This window comes from Hordeum vulgare, chromosome 5H (assembly GCF_904849725.1).
Source record: "Hordeum vulgare subsp. vulgare chromosome 5H, MorexV3_pseudomolecules_assembly, whole genome shotgun sequence".
Classification (NCBI taxonomy): domain Eukaryota; kingdom Viridiplantae; phylum Streptophyta; class Magnoliopsida; order Poales; family Poaceae; genus Hordeum; species Hordeum vulgare.
The window spans coordinates 560,097,764-560,120,803 of NC_058522.1; the positions used below are offsets into that span (position 1 = coordinate 560,097,764).

At 43.6% G+C, this 23,040-nt stretch overlaps 1 protein-coding gene across 1 annotated transcript; it reads left to right on the top strand.

The window, feature by feature from the left end:
• The first annotated feature begins 16,872 nt into the window (after positions 1 to 16,872).
• Positions 16,873 to 20,363, top strand: LOC123452969. The gene is made up of 4 exons (XM_045129719.1): positions 16,873 to 17,061; positions 18,063 to 18,875; positions 19,324 to 19,671; positions 19,912 to 20,363. Exons 1-4 carry the CDS (start codon positions 16,948 to 16,950, stop codon positions 20,203 to 20,205), a joined length of 1,569 nt encoding a protein of 522 aa, XP_044985654.1. The 5' UTR covers positions 16,873 to 16,947; the 3' UTR covers positions 20,206 to 20,363.
• The last annotated feature ends 2,677 nt before the right edge of the window (positions 20,364 to 23,040 follow it).

Sequence of the window (23,040 nt, forward strand, 5' to 3'; positions counted from 1 at the left end):
GTGGCAATGGACTTGTGAAGATATGCTGAAGAGTGGCTCACCCATAGTGAGTATGGGGGAGCAATCAACTAGTCTTCATAAAGCCAACGCAATCAATAAAGGTGGTCCATCTTGAGGAAGCTAAGATCATCATCATCTAGCTCAAGAGGACGAGGTGCAAGGTATAGGTTTGCCCTTGATAGGTTTTCTGTTTAGGATAGATTGTTGTACTATCAAGGGGGGCTCTCAAGTGAGTAGCTTGATCGTATCGTTCGTTGAGAGCTCAAACCATTTGCATCCTTTCATCATACTTCTTGGTTCTTGTTTGGTGTTTCTCTTTGTGAGTTTTAGAGCTTATGGTCATCTTCGTGACAAGCTCGAGTTCATCGAAAACGGAGTCCATATGCATCTACTATGATGTTTTCGATGTTGGAGTTTTTGCCGGTTCTTCATTCATAGAGGACTCACATCTCTATATCATTGGCATTTTCATATCTGCATGGTCTCGCTGCTTGGATAGCTCTTGTCGTCCTGAATCCAACAAGCTTGGGTTTGCTCGATTCGGAGCTCGTATGCGAAAGTTATGGCTGTTTCAGTGGCGAGCGGTAGTACCGCTGGACCTAGCGGTAGTACCGCTAGAGGTGGCGGTAGTACCGCTGGACCTAGCGGTAGTACCGCTAGAGGTGGCGGTAGTACCGCTGGCCCTAGCGGTAGTACCGCTGGCCCTGGCGGTAGTACCGCCCCTGGCCAGCGGTAGTACCGCTCCAAGTTTTTAGTACCGTCATCTTTGCGGTTGTACTGCGTCGGACATTTTTGCGAAGACTTTCTTGGCGGTGGTTGGCCCGGTAGTATCTTTGCGCTACCATGGGCTCAGCGGTAGTACCGCTGGGCTCGGGCTGTAAGTGGGGGTAACGGTCTGATTCCTTCCCCCACTATATAAAGGGGGTCTTCTTCCCCCTTGGCCTCATCTATCCGTTGAGCTCTTGTTCTACCTCCATTGTTGACATTCTTAGAGCTTGCTTACTCTCAATCCCTCCAATTATTCTTGCTTGTTCTTGAGGGAAAGAGAGAGGAGATCTAGATCCACATCTCCACCAATCACTTTCTCCTCTATGTGAGGGGAACCCCTTGGATCTAGATCTTGGAGCTCTTTGTGAGCTCCTTGTTCTTCCTCTCATATTTCTCCATAGCTTTCGTTGTTGTGGAGGGATTTGAGTGTGAGGGACTTGACCACTTCATGTGTTCTTGCCATTGCATTGGTTGCATCGGTTTGAGTTCTCCATGGTGATACGTGGAAGTGAAGTTTGAGAAGCTTATTACCTTTGGTACTTAGTACCCTAGATATTGTTCTTCGTGGATGCTTTGGCGTCCTAGAAGCTTGGTGGTGTCTCGGAGCTCAGTCATTGTGATGTGAAGCTCCGGGCAAGCGTCGGGGTCTCCAATTAGGTTGTGGAGATTGCCTCGAGCAATTTGTACGGGTATCGGTAACCGCCCCCAAGGGTTGCCACGTGTACGGGTTCGGTGACCGCCCCCAAGGTTTGCCATTTGTACGGGTTCGGTGACCGCCCTCAAGGGTCCCTTAGTGGAATCACGGCATCTTGCATTGTGCGAGGGCGTGAGGAGATTACGGTTGCCTTAGTGGCATCTTGGGGAGCATTGTGCCTCCACACCGCTCCAACGGAGATTAGCATCCGCAAGGGTGTGAACTTCGGGATACATCATCGTCTCCGCGTACCTTGGTTATCTCTTACCCGAACCCTTTACTTATGCACTTTACTTTGTGATAGCCATATTGTCTCTTGTCATATATCTTGCTATCACTTAGTTGTTTATCTTGCTTAGTATAAGTTGTTGGTGCACATAGGTAAGCCTAGTTGTTTGAGGTTTTGTGGTTGACATATTAAACGTTAGTTTTATTCCGCATTTGATCAAGCCTAAACCTTAATTATTTTAAAGCGCCTATTCACCCCCCCCCTCTAGGAGACATCCACGTCCTTTCAATTGATATATAGGATGGATGGTTTTGGGTACCGGAAATGTTTCGGGCGTCACCGGTAGCGTACCGGGACCACCGGAAATGGTTCCGGGGGTCCATCGGGAGGGGCCACTGATGACCCACAAGTATAGGGGATCAATCGTGGTCCTTTCGATAAGTAAGAGTGTCGAACCCAACGAAGAGGAGAAGGCTCTGATAAACGGTTTTCAGCAAGGTAATAACTGCAAGCACTGAAAGTAGCGGTAACAAGTGATGGTGTAGCGAGGTGAAACGTAGCAAGCGAAAAGTAACAAGTAACAAGTAGTAGCAACGGTGCAGCAAGTGGCCCAATCCCTTTTGTAGCAAGGCACAAGCCTGAACAAAGTCTTATAAGAGGAAAAGCGCTCCCGAGGACACACGGGAATTTCTGTCATGCTAGTTTCATCATGTTCATACGATTCGCGTTCGTTACTTTGATAGTTTGATATGTGGGTGGACCGGCGCTTGGGTACTGCCCTTACTTGGACAAGCATCCCACTTATGATTAACCCCTCTCGCAAGCATCCGCAACTACGAAAGAAGAATTAAGACAACGTCTAACCATAACATTGACCTAGTGGATCCAAATCAGCCCCTTACAAAGCAACGCATAGACTGGGGTTTAAGCTTCTGTCACTCCAGCAACTTACTACTCCCCAATGCCTTCCTCTAGGCCGAAATATGGTGAAGTTTTATGTAGTCGACGTTCACATAACACCATTAGATGAAAAGACAACATACATCATATCAAAATACCGAACGAATACCAAACTCACATGACTATTATTAGCATGACTTATCCCATGTCATCGGGAACAAAAGTAACTACTCACAAAGCATAATCATAATCATGATCAGAGGTGTAATGAATAGCATCAAGGATCTGAACATAAACTCTTCCACCAAGTAATCCAACTAGCATCAACTACAAAGAGTAATCAACACTACTAGGAACCTTACAAGTACCAATCGGAGTCGCGAGACGGAGATTGGTTACAAGAGATGAACTAGGGATTGGAGAGGAGATGGTGCTGATGAAGATGTTGATGAAGATGCCTCCCCTTCGACGAGAGGAGTGTTGGTGATGACGAAGGCAACGATTTCCCCCTCCGGGAGGGAAGTTTCCCCGCCAGGATCGTCCTGCCGGAGCTCTAGATTGGATCTGCTCAAGTTTCACCTCGTGGCGGCGGGGAAACCACGAAAAAGCTCCCGGATGATTTTTTCTGGAATGAAACCCTTCATATAGCAAAAGAGGGGGCCAGTGGGCCGCCAGGGTGCCCACAAGCCCTGTTGCCGCGGCCAGGGGGGTAGGCCGTGGCAACCAGGCTTGTGGGCCCCTGGTTGCTCCCCTCTCACGCTTCTTTCGCCCAGTATTTTTGATAAAAACCAAAAAAAATCCATGTTGATTTTAAGGACATTTGGAGTTGCGCAGAATAGAGCACTCAGACTTGCTCCTTTTCCAGTCCAGAATTCCAGCTGCCGGTATTCTCCCTCTTCAAATAAACCTTGCAAAATAAGAGAAAAAGGCATAAGTAAGGTTCCACAAAGTATAATAACAGTCCATAAAGCGATAAATATCAACATGAAAGCATGATGCAAAATGGATGTATCAACTCCCCCAAGCTTAGACCTCACTTGCCATCAAGCGAAAACCAAGACCCAAAACATGTCCACGTGTTTAGGGATGAAGGTGTTGATAAAACATAATACGAACATGAGGGCATCATGATCACACATAGAACAACAATACATCATAGAGATTCTTATGGGAAAGTAACAATTCCTTCACAAAGCAAAGTATGAGAACAAAACCTTACCGAGAAGTGGCCAACAACCATCCAAAGTCATTGAAGCAATTGCAATTTATCATATTATCAGAAAGAGTCAAATAAGAGCTTGCAAGGCAAATCCACATACTCAATCATCTCTTTTGTTTTCCACAATTGTTACAACTCACTTGGTACTCATGGTATCAAAGTTTCAGTTGGACACAGAGAAAGATAGGGGCTTATAGTTTTGCCTCCCAACCATTTACCTCAAGGGTAAAGTCAACAATAATAAAGCATAAGTACTCAGCTCCAAGTTGATATATGAATATAGATCTTTCCCAAGCATATGACGTTCACCAAGAAAAAGGCTAAATAAGGAATTGGTGAAGATCACCATGACTCTTACAAGGGGAAAAAGTAAAGGTACAAGATAGGCCCTTCGCAGAGGGAAGCAGAGGTTGTCATGCGCTTTTGAGGTTTGGATGCGTGCCCTCTTAGTGCGGAGGAACGTCACTTTATATTGCCTCCTGTGATAAAGAACTTTATTATGCAGTCTGTCACTTTTATGTCTTCCTCATCACAGGTTCGTACACAACTTATTTTCCACACACTAATAGATCATACATATTAGAGAGCAATTTTTATTGCTTGCACCAATGACAACTTACTTGAGGGATCTTATTCAATCCATAGGTAGGTATGGTGGACACTCATGGCAAAACTGGGTTGAAGGTTTATGGATGCACAAGTAGTATCTCTACTTGGTGCGGGAGTTTTGGCTAATATAAGGTGGAAGCAATCGTCACATGCTAAGGGATCTCTAATCATATAACATTGTTTGGAACCAAGCAAACACAATTCATTATGTTGTCTTCCTTGTCCAACATCTACTTCTAGGCATGTAATAGTTGGTGAGTGCTCACAATTATAGAAAGTGTCTAAGATGATATATTTATATGTGAACCTCTCTTTCCTTATTACTTCTTATTAATTGCAACAATGACTGAGGTCTATGTTGGTCTACTCTCAACAAGTTTCAATCATCATACTTGTTATAAGTGAAGCTATCACTTTCCATAAGATCATCTCATGATCTTTCATGCTATCATTCTTTTCATACTTTCGATCACGGCACAAAACAAAGCCCTTGACTAAGATACTCTTTATTATATAGCTCGCAAGCTCGAATACATCGGGGGAGAGACAAAAGTAAAAGACTCAAACTAAAACACTAAAGACTTATTCCACTAAAAGAAGAAATAAAAACTGAAAGGGAAATAACTAAAACAAAGGTAAAAGCAAAAGATATAACGGTGATACGATACCAGGGCAACTCCCCCAAGCTTGGCAAAAGCCAAGAGGATTGCCCATACCAATGCTTAGTTGTCTTCCTTTGGTGGTGATGGTGGTGGTGTTGTTGAAGTAGTCTTGAGCTTGTCTAATTTCCACCCGAGCAAAAATTTCTGCTCCCTCAGATCGTCATTTTCCTCCTCAAGCTTCAACACTCTATGACAAAGTTCCTGCTTACTCTCCTGCAAGAAACGAGAGGGGATAAACAAGGTCTTATGCATCTTCCTTTGGTCACGGAGGCTTGACTTCTTGAACTCCACGTGAGTGCGTCCAGGTGGGGGTAGAGGAGCCTCCTCTTCATCGGAACTCGTTTGTTCCTTCCCCGTGGGCTCATAGTCCTCTTCCTCGTCAGTAGTCCAGCCATAAGGTTCCAAGTCCCCATTAATTATGGAGTTAGCACGATCATCGGCCACATAGATCTCTTCTTCTGAATATTGAGAAGACATCTTGACCTAAATCTACAGCAGACAACAGGCTCGAAACGAAAACACAGGAAAATTGCGCGATACGGAGATCAAAACCCTCCGGCGTATATATATAATGATTTTTTCTGGACCAGAAGGAGTGCTCCGCAAGAAAACGGAGTCCGGGAGGCACATGAGCTGCCCACAAGCCCTGTTGCCGCGGCCAGGGGGGAGGTCGCGGCAACCAAGCTTGTGGCCGCCTCGTGTGCTCTCCGGACTGCTTTTTTATTTTTCTAATTTTACATAAATTCCAAAAAGAGAAAATTTCCTATTGGAAAAGTTTCGGAGTCCAATTACTTATCGAAACAGATACTTCTTGGTTTTCAGGGTCTGAAACAGGCTGATAAACATCCCTTATGTACTCCTCTGGAGTTATGATATTGATGATATTGGTCTCAACATTTATGGGAGTACCAGAGATATAATGCTTGATTCTTTGCCCATTTACCACTCTAGGAAAATTGCCTTCCATGTTATTGATTTTGATGGCACCGGAACGATATACTTCCTCGACAACGTAGGGACCTTCCCATTTAGAGAGGAGCTTGCGTGCGAAGAATCTCAAACAAGAATTGTATAGTAGGACATAGTCACCTACATTGAACTCTCGTTTTTGTATTCTTTTATCGTGCCATCTCTTAACCTTTTCCTTGAACAACTTGGCATTCTCGTATGCCTGGGCCCTCCATTCATCTAATGAGCTGATATCAAACAACCGCTTCCAAACGACAAGTTTGAAATCAAAGTTGAGCTCTTTGATTGCCCAATAAGCTTTGTGTTCCAGCTCAAGAGGTAAATGACAGGCCTTACCGTAAACCATTTTATACGGCGACATGCCCATGGGGTTCTTATAAGCAGTCCTATAAGCCCATAGTGCATCGTCAAGTTTGCTAGACCAATTCTTCCGAGATCTATTGACGGTCTTTTGTAAGATCAATTTGATCTCCCTATTACTCAACTCCACTTGACCACTAGACTGAGGATGATAAGGAGATGCAACTCTATGGTTGACATCATACTTAGCAAGCATCTTGCGGAAAACACCATGAATGAAGTGTGAACCGCCATCAGTCATCAGATATCTAGGGACTCCAAATCTTGGGAAAATGACTTCTTTAAGCATCTTAATAGAGGTGTGGTGATCAGAATTCTTAGTGGGGATAGCCTCTACCCACTTAGTGACATAATCCACAGCAACTAAGATGTTAGTGTACCCATTGGAACTCGGGAAGGGTCCCATATAATCAAAGCCCCAGGCATCAAATGGTTCAATAACATGTGAATAGTTCATAGGCATTTCCTGACGCTTACTGATGTTCCCTATTCTTTGACATTCGTCACACGACAAGACAAACTTACGGGCATCCTCGAAGAGAGTGGGCCAATATAAACCTGATTGCAATACCTTATGAGCAGTTCTGTCTCCAGCATGGTGTCCTCCGTAGGCCTCGGAATGACACTTATGCAGGATCTGTCCATGTTCATGTTTAGGCACACAACGTCTAATGACACCATCTACTCCTTCCTTATAAAGGTGAGGATCATCCCAAAAGTAGTGTCTCAAATCAAAATAGAATTTCTTATTTTGCTGGTAGGTGAAACTGGGTGGTATGTATTTGGCTACGATATAGTTTGCATAATCAGCATACCACGGTGCACTATGTGAAGTGCGGATGACATTCAATTGCTCATCAGGAAAGCTGTCATCAATAGGTCATGGGTCATCAAGGACATTCTCCAGCCTAGACAAGTTATCTGCTACAGGGTTATCAGCACCCTTTCGGTCAACGACGTGCAAATCAAATTCCTGTACTAGGAGAACCCATCTGATTAGCCTAGGCTTAGCGTCCTTCTTCTCCATGAGGTACTTAATAGCAGCATGATCAGAGTGAATAGTGACTTTGGAGTCAACTATATAAGATCTGAACTTTTCACATGCAAACACGACTGCTAAAAACTCCTTATCCGTAGTGGCATAGTTTCTTTGGGCACTCTATAGAGTTTTACTAGCGTAGTGAATGGCATTCAACTTCTTGTCAACTCTTTGTCCTAGAACATCACCAACAGCATAATCACTAGCATCGCACATGATTTCAAAGGGCAAGTTCCAATCAGGTGGTTGAACAATAGGTGCGGTTATCAAGGCCTTCTTAAGTATTTCGAAAGCTTCCTCACAATCCTCATCAAAAACAAAAGGAACATCCTTCTGCAAGAGGTTGGTAAGAGGCCTAGAAATCTTAGAGAAGTCTTTAATGAACCTTCTATAGAAACCAACATGACCTAGGAAACTTCGTATACCTCTGATATCTGTGGGGCAAGGTATTTTCTCAATTGCATCAACCTTAGCCTTATCAACTTCAATGCCTCTCTCAGAGATTTTGTGTCCTAAGACGATGCCTTCATTAACCATGAAGTGGCACTTCTCCCAGTTCAAGACGAGGTTCGTATCTTTGCATCTCTGTAAGACTCGATCAAGGTTGCTCAGGCAATCGTCAAAGGAAGAACCGTAGACGGAGAAATCATCCATGAAAACCTCAACAATCTTTTCACAGAAGTCAGAGAATATAGCCATCATACATCTTTGAAAGGTGGCTGGTGCATTGCACAAGCCAAAAGGCATGCGTCTATAAGCAAAGGTACCGAAGGGGCATGTGAAGGTGGTTTTCTCTTGATCAGATTGTGCAACAGGTATTTGCGAGAAACCTGAATAACCATCTAGAAAGCAGAAGTGTGTGTGTTTAGATAGCCTTTCTAGCATCTGGTCGATAAACGACAAAGGATAATGGTCTTTCCTGGTTGCCTTGTTCAGTTTCCGGAAGTCTATCACCATCCTATAGCCTGTAATAATCCTTTGTGGGATTAATTCATTCTTATCATTAGGAACGACGGTGATACCTCCCTTCTTAGGTACGCAATGTACCGGACTTACCCAATCATTATGAGCAACAGGATAAATGATTCCTGCTTCCAGAAGCTTTAATATTTCTTTTCTCACAACCTCTTTCATCCTAGGATTTAATCTCCTTTGATGATCAGCAACTGGCTTAGAACCAGGATCGGTTTTAATCTTGTGCTCACATAGAGTGGGACTAATACCCTTAAGATCATCAAGAGTATATCCAATAGCCTCACGGTGCTTCCTCAAAGTTTTTAATAACTTCTTCTCTTCATGATTCGAGAGGTGAGCACTAATAATAACAGGATATATCTCCTTCTCATCAAGATAGGCATACTTAAGAGTATCTCGTAACTGTTTTAGCTCGAACACAGGATCACCCTCTGGTGGGGGAGGATCCCCAAGCAGTTCAACAGGCAGATTATTCTTGAGAATAGGATATTGTTCTAAGACAATTTTATCTATCTCATCTCTTTCCTCCATATGCATATCGTTTTCTCAAGCAAATATTGCTCTAAAGGATCCGTAGGAGGTACGGCAATAGAGGCAAGAGCAATCATTTCATCCCTACCAGACGACTCTTTTTCATGGGGTTGTCTTCCAATCTTGGAGAAGTTAAATTCATGAGACACACCCTCGAAACTAATCGTGACAGTCTGCTTAATGCAATCAATGTGAGCATTGACAGTGTTGAGAAAGGGTCTACCAAATATGATGGGACAAAAGCTATCTTGTGCAGTACCAAGGACGAGGAAATCAGTAGGATACTTCGTCTTACCACACAGGACTTCTACGTCTCTCACAATTCCTAGAGGGCAGATAGTGTCTCTATTAGCTAGCGTAATAGTGACATCAATGGGTTCTAACTCAGCAGGTGCAATCTCATCTTTGATTTCATCATATAGGGAACGGGGTATTGCACTAACACTAGCACCCATATCACATAAACCATGGTAACAGTGATCTCCAATCTTGACAGAAACAACGGGCAAGCCAACTACAGGTCCGTATTTGTCTTTCACGTGAGGTTTAGCTATTCTAGCGGAGTCCTCACAGAATTTGATAACATGCCCATCTATGTCTTCAGCTAAGAGATCTTTGATAATAGCAACACTAGGTTCAACTCTAATTTCCTCAGGGGGTGCAAGTGGTCTAATGTAACCCCTATGTATCACAGTTGGAGCTTTATAATAATCCTCTATCCTAGCCGGGTAAGGTGGTTTCTCAATGTAGGCACAAGGAATAACAGGATCACTAAAAGCAATGACTTTCTCCTCAACTAGATTGGTTTTGGCTTTGTTGCTTTCTACAGGAGGATGATATTTAAACCACTTCTCTTTGGGAAGATTAACATGAGCAGCAAAAGATTCACAAAGAGAAGCTACTATCTCAGAGTCAAGTCCATACTTAGCGCTAAAATCTCTAGAAGTGTTTGTTTCAACAAAAGATTTAACGCAATCAAACTGGAAATTCATACCTGACTCCTTATACCTTCTTCCAGCTCCCAATCTTCAAGTTATGTTTGATTCTTTCCAATAAATTCCACTTGTGATCAATATCCTTCTTCATAAAAGAACCGGTACAAGAAGTGTCAAGCATGGTACGATCTTCATGGGAAAGCCGAGCATAAAAGTTTTGAGTGATAATTTCTCTCGAGAGCTCATGATTGGGGCATGAATATAGCATTCATTTAAGCCTCCCCCAAGCTTGAGCTATGCTTTCCCTGTCACGAGGCCAAAATTTATAAATATAATTCCGATCACGATGTACTAAATGCATAGGATAGAACTTTTGATGAAATTCCAATTTCAACCGATTGTAGTCCCATGATCCAGTATCATCACATAGCCTATACCATGTCAACGCCTTATCCTTCAAAGATAAAGGAAAGACTTTCTTCTTTACCTCATCCTCGGGCAAACCTGCAAGCTTAAATAAACCACAAACTTCATCTACATAGATTAGATGCAAGTCTGGATGTGAAGATCCATCTCCTATAAAAGGATTAGCCAGCAGTTTCTCAAGCATACCCGAAGGAATTTCATAATAGATATTTTCAGTAGGTACCTCAGGTTGAGGAACAACTCCTCGTGCTTCCGTTCGTGGTGAAGATACCCCGAACAAACTCCTCAAAGAAATAGTTTCCATAGTGACATGTGACAATAAATTTCAGCAGAGTACATAAATGTTTCCTTACCAAATTCCAGTTACCAAAGGCGCTTCCTCCCCGGCAACGGGGCCAGAAAAGAGTCTTGATGACCCACAAATATAGGGGATCAATCGTAGTCCTTTCGATAAGTAAGAGTGTCGAACCCAACAAGGAGGAGAAGGCTGTGATAAACGGTTTTCAGCAAGGTAATAACTGCAAGCACTGAAAGTAGCGGTGACAAGTGATGGTGTAGCAAGGTGAAACGTAGCAAGCGAAAAGTAACAAGTAACAAGTAGTAGCAACGGTGCAGCAAGTGGCCCAATCCCTTTTGTAGCAAGGGACAAGCCTGAACAAAGTCTTATAAGAGGAAAAGCGCTCCCGAGGACACACGGGAATTTCTGTCATGCTAGTTTCATCATGTCCATACGATTCGCGTTCGTTACTTTGATAGTTTGATATGTTGGTGGACCGACACTTGGATAATGCCCTTACTTGTACAAGCATCCCACTTATGATTAACCCCTCTCGCAAGCATCCGCAACTACGAAAGAAGAATTAAGACAACGTCTAACCATAGCATTAAACTAGTGGATCCAAATCAGCCCCTTACGAAGCAACGCATAGACTGGGGTTTAAGCTTCTGTCACTCCAGCAACCCATCATCTACTTACTACTCCCCAATGCCTTCCTCTAGGCCCAAATATGGTGAGGTGTTATGTACTCGACGTTCACATAACACCACTAGAGGAAAAGACGACATACAACATATCAAAATACCGAACGAATACCAAACTCACATGACTACTATTAGCATGACTTATCCCATGTCCTCAGGAACAAAAGTAACTACTCACAAAGCATAATCAGAATCATGATCAGAGGTGTAATGAATAGCATCAAGGATCTGAACATAAACTCTTCCACCAAGTAATCCAACTAGCATCAACTACAAAGAGTAATCAACACTACTAGCAACCTTACAAGTACCAATCGGAGTCACGAGACGGAGATTGGTCACAAGAGATGAACTAGGGATTGGAGAGGAGATGGTGTTGATGAAGATGTTGATGAAGATGCCTCCCCTCCGACAAGAGGAGTGTTGGTGATGACGAAGGCGACGATTTCCCCCTCCGGGAGGGAAGTTTCCCTGGCAGGATCGTCCTGCCGAAGCTCTAGATTGGATCTGCTCAAGTTCCACCTCGTGGCGGCGGGGAAACCACGAAAAAGCTCCCGAATGATTTTTTCTGGAACGAAACCCTTCGTATAGCAAAAGAGGGGGGCCAGTGGGCCGCCAGAGTGCCCACAAGCCCTGTTGCCGTGGCCAGGGGGGTAGGCCGCGACAACCAGGCTTGTGGGCCCCTGGTTGCTCCCCTCTGACGCTTCTTTCGCCCAGTATTTTTTGATAAAATCCAAAAAAATCCATGTTGATTTTCAGGACATTTGGAGTTGCGCAGAATAGATCACTTAGACTTGCTCCTTTTCCAGTCCAGAATTCCAGTTGCCGGTATTCTCCCTCTTCAAATAAACCTTGCAAAATAAGAGAGAAAAGGTATAAGTAAGGTTCCACAAAGTATAATAACAGTCCATAAAGCAATAAATATCAACATGAAAGCATGATGCAAAATGGACGTATCAGCCACCAGCCCCAAGAGCTAGCGTGGGCCAAAAGGTGGAGGTCAACCAGCCCAAAGTGGGCTGGTGCGCCTCCCACATACAGGCCCAAGGTGCAGGAGGTGGAAAGGGGGCAAACCCTAGGCGCTGGTGGGCCTAAGGCCCACCTAGGGGTGCGCCACCCCCTCTCCCTGCCCTGGCCGCCGCACCTCCCATCTGGGGGGGTTGCCGCACCACCTAGGGTGGGAACCCTACAGGTGGCACACCCCCTCCCCTCCTCCTATATATAGAGAGGGTTTTGGGGCTGTTTTGCACACGATTTTCTATCTCCCTCGGCGCAGCCCTGCTTACCTCCTTCCTCCTCTCCCACGGTGCTTGGCGAAGCCCTGCCGGAAGACCTCGTCTCTCCATCGACACCACGCCGTCGTGTTGCCGGAGATCTTCCCCAACCTCTCCCTCCTCCTTGCTGGATCAAGGTGCGGGAGACATCACCGGGCTGCACGTGTGTTGAACGCGGAGGTGCCGTGGTTCGACACTAGATCGGAATCACACCGCGATCTAAATCGCCGCGAGTACGACTCCATCAACCGCGTTCTTGCAACGCTTCCGCTTAGCGATCTTCAAAGGTATGAATATGTACTCACCTCTCTCTCGTCGCTGGTCTCTCCATAGGAAGATCTGAATATGGTGTAGGAAATTTTTGAATTTATGCTACGTTACCCAACACTCACAAGGCAACATGGCACTCCCTGATGCCTTTGTGTCCGACGTGGCTCCGCTCACCGTAATTTCAAGCCTATAAATTTCTATTCTCCGAGAAAAAATGAGATAGAAGTTTTCATCACGTTCTATGAGACGGAGCCGCTGCCACCTCATGTTCTTCCTCGGGATGGCTGATCTTGAGTCTGTTTGGGGCTCCAGACAGGGGGATTCCTCATCGTCATCATCATCAACCCTTCTCCATCAACAACTCCATGATGCTCACCATCGAGAGTGAGTAATTCCTTTGTAGGCTTGCTAGACAGTGATGGGATTGGATGAGATTTATCATGTAATCGAGTTATTTTGGGTTTGATCCCTAGTATCCACTATGTTATGAGATTGATGTTGTTACGACTTTTCTATGCTTAATGTTTGTCACTAGGGTCCGAGTGCCATGATTTCAAATATTACCCTATTATGTTTTCATGAATACGAGAGTGTTTTGGATCCTATCTTGCAAGTCATATGCGCCCATTACGTTTCATGTTCCGCATACCACAAGGTGACAATGATTGGGATTTGTTTCGGTGATTGCCGTAGTTTGAGGAGTTCATGTATTCACTATGTGTTAATGCATTGTTCTGGTTCTCTATTAAAAGGAGGCCTTAATATCCCTTAGTTTCCTTATGGACTCCGCTGCCACGGGAGGTAGGACAAAAGATGCCTTGCAAGTTCTTATTATAAGGATGTATAACTATATACGGAATAGATGCCTACATTACATTGATGAATTGGAGTTAGTCCTATGTCACTCTAGTGTGTAACTGTTACATGATGAATGTTATCCAATATACTTTTACATCATCGATCCAATTCCTACGCTTTTCAAATATTGATCTTTTCTACGTTAATATTGATGTTGTTGTTGTTACAATCATCACAAAATTGTTGTTGTTACTGTTACTGTTACTATGACTATTTTGTTGTGCCACTAAACTTTTGTTGCACAGAGAAATCTCAGGTGTGGTTGAATTGACAACTCAACTGCTAAGACCAGTTAATATTCTTTGTCCCCCCTTGTGGCGAATCAATAAATAAGGGTGTAATACTATCCGCAAAGACTATTTTGATCGCCTATAATTGTGGGTTATCAAGACATTTTTCTGGCGCCGTCGCCGGGGAGGATAGCTCTATTTATTGTGTTAACTTGGAATGTCCATTTGTCGCTATACAAAGAATTGGAAAGATACCAGAACCAAGATCATACCTTCTAAGACGAGTGGAGGTAAGGAACTGCCATCTAGCTCTACAATTGATTCACCTTCTATTTTGAGTAAGCTTGCCACACCACCACTTGTTGTTCGTTGTGATATCTTGCAAGTACTTGATGATGCTATTCTTAATTTCATGAGACTCATGATTATGCTACTACTATGCTAGATGAAACTGGAAATGTGCCACTAAATGAATTGCTTGATGCTCATATTGCTAGATCCAAAGAAATTGGAAATTTTGAAACTACTCAAAACTATGATTCACCTATTATGCCTATCTTTCCTACTAGATTTAATATGCATAATGTACCCTAGGGTTTTGTTTTGGACGGGGAGATAGCTAGAGACTTTCTTGCTTGTAATGATAGAGATGATTTGAGAAAATTGCTATGTAAACTGAAAGAAAAATCTATGATGGAGAAAATGAAACATGATCCTAAATTTGCTACTTCTCCTATATGTGTAACTCATAAGGACTATGATTTCTCCATTGATCCTGAATTAATAACGTTGGTAGAATGTGATCATTTTCATGGTTATGAAACTGAAACTGTTGTGCCACACCTTACCAAATTGCATGATGTGGCCACCTTGTTTGCTCATGAAGAAATGATTCGTTATTACTATATACTTAAAAAAAATTAGATTCTCACTAAAGGGTGATGCTAAGAAATGGTTTCATACTCTTGCTCATGGTTGTTTGCGTCATCCCTTGGATATGATACGTTACCTCCGTGAAAAACATTTTCCTACTCATAAGAAACAAGTTGGTTTATTGTAAATATTTATTTTTGTGCAAATTGAAGAAGAGAATCTCCCTCAAGCTTGGGGGAGGCTTCTCCGGCTACTTAAAGCTTTGCTTGATCATCCTCTTAAGAAAAATGAAGTACTTGATATCTTTACAATGGAATAGCCAATGCTTCTAGGGATTACCTGGATAGTTGTGTTGGTTGTGTTTCTAGGAAACAAACTATTGGGCAAGCTGAAGAAGTATTGAAGAATGATAATGATTGGACACTTCCTAAACCACCATTTGACACCTATTCAAAATAAGATAGGTATTTTATTTCTAAGTCCACAAGACATGCAAGAAGCAAAGAGATCTATGAAAGAAAAAGTTCTTAAATCTTAAGATGTCAAGAATTTACAACCTATTGAAGGAATACATGGACGTGATATCCCTACATAGGTAGTCGAGGTAAATTCTCTCCGTAGATTTGAATAAAGTGATATACATTATACTAATACACCTAGTGATGCATGGACGAGTTTGATAATTACATTGTTAAGCAAGAACATTTTAATATGTATGTTAAAAATCAACTACAACAAAATGACATGATGATTGATCGTTTGGGGGACTTAATGTTTCGAATTGGTAATGATGTTAATGGTCTAGGTAAACATGCATCCATCGTTCATATTCAACAATACCAAGTTGCTAAGTCGATCACAAAATGATTTGCTTCCTAAAATGAATGATAACTAGAATGATCATGTCGTTACATTAATGACAAGAGGAGGTAGAATGACTCAGGAACCTCTCTATACTGAAGGTCACCCTAAAAGAATTGAACAAGATTCTCAGAGAGTTAATGACGATGCACCTAGTCCTTCTAAAAATAAAAATGATAGGACTTTACATGCTTCTAGTGAGTCCAACATAGAAAAACCTACTGAAAATCATAATAATGTTTCTATTCTGATGATGAGACAAAACCTGGTACTGAACATTCACTTAGCGGCAATGATAATAATAATGATAGTACTAATGTTCACGTAGATACTCAACCAGATAATGATAAATAACCTGATAATGATGTGGGAAGAGAACCTGCTGATGATCTTGATAACCCACATCCTAAGAACAAGTGTTGTGATAAGAGGGATTTTGTTGCTAGAGAACAATGTAAAGAAAGAGACCCATGGGTTCAGAAACCCATGCACTTACCTCGTAAGCCTTCTAAGAACAAAGACAAGGAGAATTTTGAGCGCTTTGTTGAAATTCTTAGACCCGTTTTTTACGAACACCTTTGGCGGATATCTTGAAAATGCCTCCTTGTGCTGAATATATGAAAGATATTATCAATAATAAAAGAAAGATACCTGAAGCTGATATTTTCACCATGCTTGCTAATTATCTTTTTAATGGTACACTACTGGAATCAGAGAATTTTTCATCAGCCTGTTCTTTGCCGTCTGCTCGCTCATGGCAAAGAGCCTCTTTGCCATCAGCTGACAAAAAGTAGACGACAAATAGCATACTGATGGCAAAGGTTCTATTTGCCATTAGTGAGCACTTTGTCGTCTGCCAGTTGACGACATAGATATGAAAAAAAGACGACAAAGAGCTGGCTGTTGGCAAAGGTTCTATTTGCCATGAGTGAACTGGTGAATAGTTGAGGGGATTAAAATTCTGGTTTTGCAGTTGAGGGGTGATGTGCGTGAAATGCGATAGTTTAGGAGGGCATTTACACTTGTTTCTTCACTCTTCCTCTCACATGTTTGTTTCCAATTTTTTTTTGAACTGGTGAAGGCTGGAGGGTGGGTGGAATCCCAGTGGTGGAGTCGGTTCCGCTCCGGCCACGAACCCGCCCGCTGCCGCTGACTGGGTCCTAAATAACGGCGACCGTCCCCTGTTCGCCTCGCCTTCACTCCGCTCTGCTCTGTTGCCAGACCAAAGCCGAAACGCCAGCGCGGAGCAGAGACCCCTGCTTTTCCGCTTCCGCCACTGCGCCCATGCCAGGCGGCGGCGGCGGCCGTGGCCGTGGCCGTGGCGGAAGGAAGCCGGCCAAGTCCTCGTCATCCTCCTCCTCGTCTTGGCAGTGGGTGCCCCGGGCATCGCGCGAGTTCGTACGTGCCTCCTCGCCCTAGCCTTTTCTTCTTTTGCCTCTTCCGTTCCGGTGCGAACGCAGGCATACGGGGGTTACTTTCTGCCGGTCTTTCCGCCCCGCCGCTCCGACGGGGCTAGGGTTTAGGGGGTCTCGCCGCCGGCCGCGGGTTGCCGGGGGGCGATGTGGGGCCGGGATTTTGAAGTTCGCCGTGGTGCGGCGCGGCGGTTAGGGGTCGGCACCGGGTCGGCTGGTGGCTTTGGTTTGGTACGAAATTGGGAACGCTCTCGTCTGCATCCGCGGAAGGGGAAGTAGTAGCATCGAATCGCGCCGTTCCTTCTTCTGCATTGGTGCCCCTGACGGGGCCTGGAAGTAGGGGTCTGAATTTCTTGCTGAGGAACTATACCAGTACCAGTGCCACCTCATGTGCTACCAGAATACCATCAGAGCTGCAGCCTTGTGGATGGACCGAGCATGTTATTTGTAGGGTTCTCTTTGTTCCTGGGATAAAGATGGGATTTTTACTGGTTTGTAGAGGTTTTGTTCTGTCTGTCAGTTGCAAGTATCAGAAACTATCTGCTTTTGAACATATAATAACATGAATACAGTCACCCATTTGCAGTGTGGGGTGGCCACGGAATTTTTTCCGTTGTGTGTGCGTGCGTTTCATTTGCTGGACCTGAATGAAAGAATAAGGGACCCCTGTGCCATTGCTTCAACTTCCATTTTGCATCGCTTTTTTTCCTTTCCTTTCTAAAATCACTGTAGAATTGTGTGTTTGCTCGCTCATTTCAATTGGTAGTTGTAGGCTTCTGTCCAGTCATGTAATATATGGCCATTAAAAGGTTGTGAGGATTGACATAGTGAAATTCAGAAATTCAATTTGATAGCCATCCCTGTTTATTTCTTATAAGTTAAGTACATTTATGTTTCTTATATTGTTGGGTCATTTTGCTGGTCTTCCAGAGATTTTGATGTTATCCTGTTTCATGCTAACAGTCATAAATTTCAACTGTATTTTAGGGTCCTGAAAGGTCCTTGGAACCTCAAAAGGAAGGGCCAAGTTCATCTTGTCCCTCAGTTACCAGTAAAAAATCGCAGATGGTTCCACCAGTTCCACCAAAGTCTCTAGAATCACAAGTTCAACCAAGGAAGTCTCTTGATTCACCTCTGATGATGGCTAAAAAAGTTCAACCACTGAAATCTCAAGATCCACTTGTCCAAACGGCTGCATCCATTCAGCGATCAAAACCTCTAGACTCCAGTAGCGCTTCATGTGGCTCTAGAACTGTGGCGTCTCTAGATTCACCAGCTCAACCATGGAAGTCTTGCGATTCACTGCTGATGATGGCTGAACAAGTTCAACCACCGAAATCTCAAGATTCACTGGTCCAAACGTTTGCATCCATTCAAATATCAAAACCTCTAGACTCCAGTAGCGCTTCATGTGGCTCTGTAACTGTGGGGTCTCTAGATTTACCAGTTCAACCATGTAAATATCTCGATTCACCGCTGATGATGGCTGAACAAGTTCAACCAAAGAAATCTCAAGATTCACTGGTCGAAATGATTGCATCGATTCAAATATCAAGACCTCCAGACTCCAGTAGCGCTTCATGTGGCTCTGGAACTGTGGGGTCTTATTTAGGAGCTGGTCTATTTGACATATGCATGAGTAACAGCAAAGGCCTTTTCAAGCTAAATCGCCCTTTACATGAGATCAAGAAAGAAGAAAAACGCCTCCGTGCAAGGGAGCTTTCAAACAGCGAGGCTCAGTTGCAACATCTGAGACCTGGGATGGTTCTATTGAAAAGCTTCTTAAGGCCGGAAGATCAGGTATGTCTATATTTACACAGTTTTGCTCTGTTTGTTATCTCATCTTAATTTCTTTGTTTTATGTTTTATCCTATCTCCTATGATAATTTTGTACTGCTCAGACATAAACTGTTGTTTGACATTACTCCCTCCGTCCCGTAATATAAGAGCGTTTTTTACACTACACCAGTATAAAAAACGTTCTTATATTATGGGACGGAGGGATTAGTATTCAAATTTTGTTTTTGTGTGCCTTTGGAATTTTGCTTGCTCATTACTGAAGTGTTATGTTTCCATTCTCTTGACAGCGTGCATTGCTGCAACCTTCTTAACACTTACAGAACTCTGATAAGCCAGAAACATATATTTCCTTTACTGATATTATTATTATTGTACCCCTCTTATTATGCATTCAAGTACGCTTGCAGAAAGCTTACCTCAAAACATTTTTTATTGCTGTGCATCTCAGGTTGAAATTATCAAGATTTGTCGGGAACTTGGTGTTGGCACAGGAGGATTTTATCAACCTGGCTACAGAGATGGTGGTAAGTTAAGTCTGCGGATGATGTGCTTAGGGAAGAACTGGGACCCAGATTCAGGCCAATATGGGGGGATACGGCCTTTTGATGCTGCTCAACCACCAAAGATACCAGAAGAATTGACCAAGTTCGTGAAAGATGCCATTGATGCTTCACATGAATTCTTGAAACAAAGAGGCAATGGATCTACCACTCCTGCTATAGAACTTCCTCCGATGTCACCGGACATCTGTATTGTTAACTTCTACACCACTGGCGGGAAGTTAGGTCTTCATAAGGTACAAAAGAAAAGCTTTCTCTAACAATATGTTTCCAGACATTAGCATCATTACATTTCATATCTCTGCTACAAATCTATTGGATGAACTGAGAGCTGACAGATCAATTCAGTAAACATGCATTTGTAGTATATTGTCTTATATATACTCCCACCTCTTTGCAGTTGGCATGCTAATACCGATGCACTCTTGTTTCACGAGTACTATAGCTGGGCCTAATTGATTTGTGTCACTTGACAGGACAAAGATGAACATCAATCTAGCCTTGACAAGAAACTGCCTGTTGTTTCCTTTTCATTGGGCGACACTGCAGAATTCTTGTATGGCGATGTCAGAGACGAAGACAAGGCTTCGAAGATTAAGCTTGAATCCGGTGACGTTCTGATATTTGGTGGTCAATCAAGGCACATATTCCATGGGGTCTCCAGCATTACACCGAAAAGCGCACCGCTCTGGGTGACTGACAAGGCCAATCTTCGACCCGGGCGCCTGAACCTCACATTCAGGCAGTATAAGTATGTGCCCATGGGGTAGGCCAGAGGGTCCCTTTAGGCATAGTGCAACCAGAGGGGAGGGTACCATCTCATGTTCTATTTAAGTGCCCTGTTAGCAAATGTTTGCAAGAACCGCCTATCTACTCCAAAACCTTATTATGTGGTGTTTATCGTGCACACGCACGGTGTAGTCGCTTCTCTCATGAGTGTTCCGCAGCATGAGTTGGGACAGTTCAATAGGGTAACCAACAAACTAGCTCAATCAAACCGTGTGAAGATTTATCCAATTTGGCCGACCTGATTACAAAACAAGCGCCAAACATCTTGCGCACGGGAAAAATACTACAAATGCATGTTTACTGAAGCATCTTGCACTGCTGGCAAAGAAGTGCTAACCTTCCATGCACGCACATAACTCAGCCTTCATCGCATAACGGCATGAAAATAATCCCTGCAGGATAAGAAAATGATTCAATGCTCGTTTTTGTTACTTACATTTGAGGTGAATTCACAAGGTTTTTGGGCACCATAGCTTGATATTAACTAGGGCAGTGCTCTGCGCTGCGTGCCGGCCGCACGCGGGCCGCCTGATCCATCTGTCGTATTGTTAGGTCTATCCATGCAGCAAAATTTCTCGATGCAGTAAATTTCGATCATGATGCATTAATTTTCGTTTACAGTTACAACAAAAATATGGTTATAGCAAAGAAATATCAACGCTGATGATGCGTGGTAGCAAAATAAAATGTGGGATGTAGCAAAAACAATCCGGTGAACTCGGGTTACAACTCTGACGAATGTGTATGCAACTTTTTTATGAACAGTTTCAGCAAAAAATGATATTGATTATATCAAAAATTAACACGGTTATAGCAAAAATCAAACATCGGTTGTAGCAAAAAAATCCAATGAACTCGAGTTGCAACCAAATGTGAATGTAGCTTTCTTAATGGATAAATTGTAGCAAAATGGAAAACATTTGTAAAAAATTTAAATATGGTTACAACAAATTTGGATGAAAAAGTATTGCATGCCCTGACCAGCCAGCCACGTGCGATTCGGCCGATGCGTCGGTTGGAAGCGTTTTCCTATTAGCTATCGTACCAGATGAGATGTGTGTTAGCCTACTAGAATTAGAATGCTATAAAAACAGGATTTGCAATGGCCTCTAGAAATAATCCCATACTGAAATGACATCCCAACACCTTTTCTCAACGTCAATAAAGTGGTGGCCTAGTTAGGGCATTTCTTACCAATCCCAAATAACCGGTTAGGGAAGTAAAATCCCAGTTTTACTCCTACATCTGGCACCTAGACGATCCTCAATCGACATTAGAGGAGTAATAATTATACTAATCTCTATTTACTTCATCGCTCGGTGACTGAGTAAAAAAAATCTTCCCCTCTTTTCCCCTCCCGTCCTTCCTTCCCACGACCTCGCCCCACCGCCAACGCGTTCCCCGCCACCCTCTCTCCTGCCAATGGCTGGACGCGGTGGTCGGAGGTATCCCCTACTGATCCGCAGCGCACATCCGCACCGTCACACATGTCGTGGGGGACATGGGTGGCGGTGGTCACCGGTCGGGAGACCCACAAGCGAAAATGGCTCGGGTCGTTTCATACGGCGGAGTTCACGACGATGGAATATGACTGGTAGCAAGTTCGGTTCCACGGCTCCGCCGCGCGGCTCAACTTTGTAAGTGCATTTTGTGCCCCTTAGTGATTTTGGTGGTTTGAAGACTTATAGGTTAAGAGACTGATATGTTTGTGAGTGTACACAGGCTCTATAAGTCGCTGAGGAGTTTGAGTTATTCGATGAAAATCGACCCCTAAAATGTATGTCTTCGGGTGAAGACTTTAGTCATTCCTTGAAGACTTTGATCGCGAAGAAATTGCGAAGAAACTGATATTCCTCATGAAGATATTGAAGATGAGGAATTCGGTGTGTCCTGAAGAAAACACTATGAAGACCTCGAAGTCTGAAGATTTACTCTTTCTGTTATATTTTCTTTACACTTGAGTCATAGGAACACAGTACTGTTAAAGGGGGTCGAGGTAAAACTATGGAATGAATTTCCTCATGATGCTCAACCCAAACCTAAATCTACCAAAACCTTTCGTGCTTGTCATGTTGGACACGGTGGCGCGATCATCATCCATTTCATCTGCCATGGTCTGACACATTGCATTTCTCCTCCCCGTTCCGTGCCTCAACGCTCTTTCACTCTGCGGCGGCGATGCTAGCAACTAGTTTGCCGCCGCATTGACATGAATGCTCGCCCGAGATTTCATGCTCGTCATGTCGGATGCGGCGTCGTGGTCACCGTCCATCACAGTCGTAAGGCACAGTGTAAGAGTGCGCATTAAGTATAAGTGTTACTCTTAATCGTATCCTGCTTATATAACCAAACACGGTGTAGTTGCGTGAGCCGAGCTAATGCAGGCGACCAAACACTATGCCGAAATTGCTCCCGTCATGCGATGCAGACAACCAAATAATGTGCATATGTTAGTTTTGTGTCTCTATTTTGTCAACCAGCCTCCGATGAACCATGCTTCGGTGAACCAGGCTGCACTGAAGCGGATGCCAAACACATCCGAAGCTTCTCTACGCACGCGGTGCTGATCTGAAAAACGAAAGCTTCCCCTCATATGATTTCTAGCAAGTTCTAGCACTGTAGCATGTGAGCTCCTAGCCAGCACAGCAGGCGCCCGTTAATAGTCCGGTGCATGCAATGTTGCTGGCATGGGCCGTTCCATCGGCACGCTCGCGAGTTGCCGGGTTTTTTTTTGTCATTTTTTTCTTTGATGTAGTAGGTGGAACCGCCCAAAATTTCTATTTGTTACAAAAATGAAAATATGATACAAAAAACGG